Source organism: Mandrillus leucophaeus, unplaced genomic scaffold (genome assembly GCF_000951045.1).
Source record: "Mandrillus leucophaeus isolate KB7577 unplaced genomic scaffold, Mleu.le_1.0 Scaffold842, whole genome shotgun sequence".
NCBI classification, from domain to species: Eukaryota; Metazoa; Chordata; class Mammalia; order Primates; family Cercopithecidae; genus Mandrillus; species Mandrillus leucophaeus.
The window spans coordinates 240,670-246,975 of record NW_012109164.1 but is presented as its reverse complement, the minus strand read 5'-3'; the positions used below and the strand labels follow the sequence as shown (position 1 = coordinate 246,975).

Below are 6,306 nucleotides of genomic sequence, written 5' to 3'. Positions count from 1 at the left end.
TATATATATATTTTTTTTTGAGACAGAGTCTCGCTTGTCATCAAGGCTGGAATGTAGTGGCACCATCTCGACTCACTGCAACCTCTACCTCCAGGGTTCAAGCCATTCTCATGCCTCAGCATTCCGAGTGGCTGGGACTACAGGCACGCGCCACCACGCCCCACTAATTTTTTGTATTTTAGTACAGACAGGGTTTCATCATGTTGCCTAGGCTGGTCTCGAACTCCTGAGCTCAGGCAATCCACCCACCATGGCCTCCCAAAGTGCTAGGATTAGAGGCATGAGCCACTGTGCCCAGTCGAATTTTTTATTATTTGCAGAGACAGGTCTCCCCATGTTGCCCAGACTGGTCTTGAAGTCTTGGGCTCAAGCGGTCCTCCCCAGTCTCCCAAGTGTTAGGATGCACCCAGCCCAATACTTTTCTAACAAAAATTCTACATATTTATACATAAACCTATTTGTTTTCCAAGACCCAGTTAATTAATTACTTCGACATCTGCTGAATGATTTACACATGCCAGGCACAGGGCTAAGCATGGAGGATATAAAGACTATCAAGATGTAGCCCCTGATCACGAGGAATGCAGTCTATGAAGAGGCAGAAACTACACATTGGTCCATAGCTTCAAGAGGGTAGGGGGAATGCTTCTGTATTTTTGTATGCTAAGTAGCTGGCTGTTGACAAAACCTGTAGCCACTTGCCCATCCCCACTATCCATTCTTCCCTTCTTCTACAACTGGTAGAACCCTTTATTTTTCACAAGGTCATGTCATCCAGAACAGAAGTCTTCATTTCTAGCCTTCTCTCCAGTTACCTGTGGCCATATAGCTAAGTTTTAGCCACAAAGCTTTAAGTGATAGTGATTTATGCAACTTCCAGGAAGCATCTTCTTGGTTTTTTGAGACAGAGTCTAGCTCTGTCATCCAGGCTGGAGTACTGTGGTGTGATCTCAGCTCACTGCAACCTCTGCCTCCTGGGTTCAAGCGATTCTCCTGCATCACCCTCCCAAGTATCTGGGACTACAGGTGTGCACCACCACGCACGTTTAATTTTTGTATTTTTAGTAGAGATAGGGTTTCACCATTTTGCCCAGGCTGGTCTTGAACTCCTGACCTCAAGTGATGCACCTGCCTCGGCCTCTCAAAGTGCTGGGATTACACGCATTAGCCACTGCATCCAGCCAGGAAGCACCTTAAAAGGTACAGCCTTTCCTCTTTTTCCGTTTTCCGGCTGGCTGGAATGAGGCTCTGATGACTCAAGCTGGAGCAGCCACTTGGGCCTGCGGACTGAGGCCAAAGGCAGCAGAACCCCAGGATAGAAAGAAGCCTGGCCCTGACACCACAGACTATGGCACTAGCCCTGGACCACCTACTTCTGGGCTTGAACACAATAATGAGTTAAGTCAACATTTGTTTAAGGCAGAGGGTTGACAGCTTTTTCTGTAAAGGACTGGATAGTAAATATTTAGGCTTTGAGGGCCATATGGTCTCTGCCACAACCACTTAACACTGCTGTTGTAGGATGAAAGCAGCTGCAGATGATACGTAAATGAAAGAGTATCACCATGCTCCTATAAAACGTCATGGATGTTAACATCTGAATTTCATCTAATTTTCACATCACAAACTATTATGCTGTTTGTTGAGCCCTGGCTTAAACTGATATATTCTGATTTTTTTGTTTTTGCATCCCCAACCCCACAGCTGGCCTCAAGAATTTGTTTCTTTAATAAATTGAACCTATATCTTCTATACCTAACTGAAAACTAGGACAACATCAGGCAAATAGTAGACACCCAGAAAATACTTGTGAAATGAGCAAGCAGTGATACACACTGTTTACACCATAAACAGTGGAACTTGTTGGAACACAAAGGAGAGACATTTCATCCTGATAGGAAGCACTGGAGGAGGTTTGCTGAAAAAGACACACTATAGCTGCATCCTGAAGAAATGGGTATTAGCCGCAGCAGAAAAAAGGTGGCAAGTGTTGATAGGGAACTGACAGAAGTCCATGCAGAAAGAGCAGTATGTACAAATGCCCTGAGGGAAAGGACAGGATGCCTGAAGGTAATCCTAATGACTAGAACTGGGGACATGTGGGGTGGAGCCTTGCCCATGGGGAGGAGTTACCAAGCCCCCTAAGGTATCTGGACTATGCTGAAAGCAATGAAGATCCAGTAAAGGATTTTAAGCTGAGGACTGATATTTGCCATTTTTCAAAAATCACTCTGACAACAGTGTAGACAGATTGGAGGAAGACATGACAGGGGGCAGGGAGGTCAGCCCAAACACCATCTTTGCCATGGGGAGGGTCCTCATCTTTCTGGTTTGAATGAACGATTTTTGCTTCGGTATTCCCTAAGCCTTTGTCTGTGTTGTACTTTCCATAATACTATCACAGAAAATAATGTTTTCTACCTGTTTTCATGTCTGTCTCTTTTAAACTACATGCTTCTTGAAAACAAAAACTATGATGTATTTATCTTTGCATGCATGTCCCCAGTGCATCTAGCATAGGAATTTGCTCAAAAATAACTGTTACTGAAAATACACATCTGATTCTAGGTGATCTGGGAACATATCAGATCCAGAGCCAAAATTAAAGCAGCTAAATTTAAGGAACAGTTTATGACTGTAAAGGTAAAAGAGACCATGCCACAAACTGCCGCACAAGTGGGTGGGGCTGTCATATCAGCACTCTTCCCACTGAGGCTTGAGAGGAACTCCTGGCAGCAGCTCCAGTGTACAAGAGCCTTACCGGCATGGGGATCTTAGAGAGTTCTTTTCCAATGCAGTTCTTCATGATGCTCCATAAATTGAGGCTATAGTTTGGCTTGTATGGTATTCTGGTTCTTTTTTCCTTTTTGGTCTCCTCCAGCTGATGCTTGTACTGAGAGCAAAAACAAAGCCATTCAACCACCCACAAAGAACAGAAAACCTGGTATTTATAACCTTCCCTTCCCCCGTGCTAAAAAAGGAAAAAAAAAAAAATCAGTTTCTCTTAGCACTTCACCAAAAAAAAAAAAAAAATCCTTGGGAATCACAACCCACGTCCCTCACCTCTGACAACTCCCATATAAGAGTTACCTGTTCATCAAGGCTGATGTCACTGCTGGCTCCACTGATATTGCTGCCAGTACGTCTGTACGGATGGGAAACACAGGAGAATGAGAACAAAAACCAGAACTAGAGTTTGGTCCTGGACATTTCTTTACAAAGCAGAATGCCAAGTATACTGTATAAACTTATTGATGGGTGATCAAATGACAACATTTAGAATAGGAATGAATTTAAATATCTCTGGAGAATTTGTTTATGTAAAAAAGCTGACACTTTTTCACTTATGAAAAAGGGCCCATTCTACAAACAGATCTTGAGACAAAAAAGAAAAAAAAAAAAAAAGGAAAAGGGCCCAGACTGAATATTGACAATTATAATACTCTCACTGAAATGTTTTTAACCTTTTGATGGCCAAATATGTTTAGTTTCTTCAACAATCAAGGATAACTTACTTGTGGCCCAAATTTTCAGGCATGGTGATGATCTCAGGTGCATCAAAAAATTCATTCTCATCATCTTCATCACTCATGTCCCCTTTGCCAGAGCAGCACTGATCTACAAGAAGAAAAGCCCCATTTGTTGACTTTGGTTATCTTTACTAAATGTCTGATAGAGCAAGTTCTTTTAAACACTAGCCACAAACACAGCAAAAAATGGTAGAAAGCAGTGGAAAATCCAGAATAAATCAATGGGTTCCAATTCCATTTCACACGAGTCAGTGACTGTGGAGAGTTTGGAGTTCTCCTATCAACTGCAGAAAACCATCTGGCTCACCTTAGACCAGGCTACCTGAGAGCTAAGCGTCTTACCTTTACCAGAACCCACACTGCCAGGAGTGTTTGCTGGCAGCACCGTGGCTCCTCGGAAGGCCCTCTCCAGGTGATTATGCTGCTTCGCCAGCTGCTCAAGGGTCTCTTCCAGTCGGATACGCTGGTCTCTTTCATACTGTAGTGACTTTTGCCATTTTTTACTATGGGTCTGGGCTAACATGAGGAAATCTCTGCAGGCCTGTATGGAGAAAGCGTTGACTGTGTCACCTCAACTAGTCAGTTTCCCCTCAGGCTTCTGCAAGCCCATTGAGTAACCTTATTTTGGGAACTTTTAACTGGCAAATTACAATGAAAGACTTTCCCTTTTATGCCAAGGTATCAGGGACAGCTAGCTCCATGCTGAAATCAAGGTCAAACCTAGAAAAAAAGTAAATATGGTTATCACGGTTCTTTTATACTTTCCTGGTCATAAGAACCAAACAAACGCCAAGTGAGCAGTAAACCTAGACAAAGTATTTGTGGCAACATCAGAAAGAGCAGGTATGTGAACTGCACCAAAAGTAGAGAACTGTTGACTGAAAGAAGGATGAGAGCACACACAGGATAACTACTTTCAACAAATTCTTGACTAAACTCAAGTAACTGAAAGCTAAGGAATTCAGACACCAAGAACAGAGAATCTACACTGAGGTAGTCTAGTATGGGGAAACTCATTTTGTTTTTATTTTGGTCACTAAGAGAAACAACTGACCTTAAAAATTAGGAGCCTTCCAGTGTGCAGGAAGAAGGGTTAAAAAGAAAAATATTAGAAGCCTACTTGAAAAACCAAAGAAGGCATTTAGAGAAAAAACCCACAAACATGATTATACCAAGTCCCTCCACTGGCTCCCCACTAACATGAGGATCAAATACTAACTACTGGTTATGAACATAAAGGGACCTTCACAATACTGCCTTGTATTCTCCTCGCCAGGCAGGTGTACTTAGCACTGCACCCTACAATGCAGCCACACTGAATTGTTCACCATTTCTTGGACACAGATTTCGGGGCACAGGCTGGAGTTGAACGCAGATCACAGTTCAATGCAGCCTCAACCTCGCCAGGCTCACGTGATTCTCCTACCTCAGCCCCGCCGAGCAGCTGGGACTACAGGTATGTACTACCATGGCCGGCTAATTTTTGTATTTTGTAGAGATGGGATTTTGCCATGCTACCCAGACTGGTATCGAACCTATGGACTCAAGCGATCTAACCATCTCGGCCTCCCAAAGTGTTGGGATTACAGGCATAAGCCACCGTGCCCGGCGGTGGACACAGATTTCTTTCAGGCCTGCCTACTTCAGCATATGCTATTCACTCTACCTAGAATACCCATCCCTATCCCGTTTCTAAGAAAGGGGAAGTATTTCTTTAAGATCTATGGCAAATGTTACTTTGTGACACCTCCCCACCAGTCTCATAAGCAGCCAGTCTCTTCTCTACATTTCCATTGCATTTTGCACAAACTTCTATTTTACACATGCACGGCAGTATCGTGACTGATTTTCTATCTCTCCAGATGGATCATATGCAATTTAAAGACACATTTTTGAGCTTATTCATATATAGATCTCCAGCTCCTAATTTAGTTGCTCTGTACATAACAGGGACCTGATAAAGTTTGCTTAATAAACAAACAAAGGAAGGAGGCAAGCAACGTAAGCTTAAAAGGCTGTTCCCTGTTATATAGAGAAGCTAAAAGGTAAACAGGATATTTACTCCCATGGTTTCAACCATTGCCTATAGGTTAATGGTTACTAAATCAGTAATTCTAGCCCAGCCCTCACTGAGATTCAGAATAGAATATCCAACTCCCTATTCAACGGCTCAAAGTAACTTCAAAATTAATGCGTCCCAAAGTGAACTCATCACCTTCCGTTTTTGTTTGTTTGTTTGTTTGGTTTGTTCGTTTGTTTAAGACATGTTCTTGCTCTGTCACCCAGGCTGGAGAGTAGTGGCACAATCATGGCTCACTGCAGCCTCAACCTCCCAAGTTCAACTGATCCTCCTACCTAAGCCTCCCAAGTAGCTGGGACTACAGGCATAAGCCACAATGCCCAGCTAATTTTTGTAGTTTCTATAGAGATGGGATTCTGCCATGTTGCTCACGCTAGTCTTTCAACTCCCAGGCTCAAGGGATCCACACCTGGGACTACAGGTGTGAGGCACCACGCCCAGCCTCATCAGTTTCCTATGTTATCTCTGCTTTTCCCTTTGATGTTCCCCAACCCAACTTTCAGGGCCCTCCCAGTTGTCCAAGCCAGAAAATTAAGGAGCATCCTTCTCTTACTTTTGTCTCCTTCCTCATAGCCAGTAATCAAGTCCTACTGATTCTTCTTTAATATTTAAAAAATCTGCCGGGCGCGGTGGCTCAAGCCTGTAATCCCAGCACTTTGGGAGGCCGAGATGGGCGGATCACGAGGTCAGGAGATC

The 6,306-nt window shown here is 43.4% G+C and overlaps 1 protein-coding gene across 1 annotated transcript in view; it reads right to left on the bottom strand.

Moving 5' to 3' along the window:
* OSBP (oxysterol binding protein) overlaps positions 1–6,306 on the bottom strand; it is a 41,223-nt gene that overhangs the window by 21,755 nt on the left and 13,162 nt on the right. The window contains exons 4-7 of the mRNA XM_011968403.1: positions 3,873–4,071; positions 3,516–3,618; positions 3,091–3,145; positions 2,762–2,893 (exon numbers count right to left, since the gene is read on the bottom strand). Coding sequence (XP_011823793.1) covers positions 2,762–2,893; positions 3,091–3,145; positions 3,516–3,618; positions 3,873–4,071 — 489 coding nt within the window. The remainder of the gene's footprint in view (positions 1–2,761; positions 2,894–3,090; positions 3,146–3,515; positions 3,619–3,872; positions 4,072–6,306) is intronic.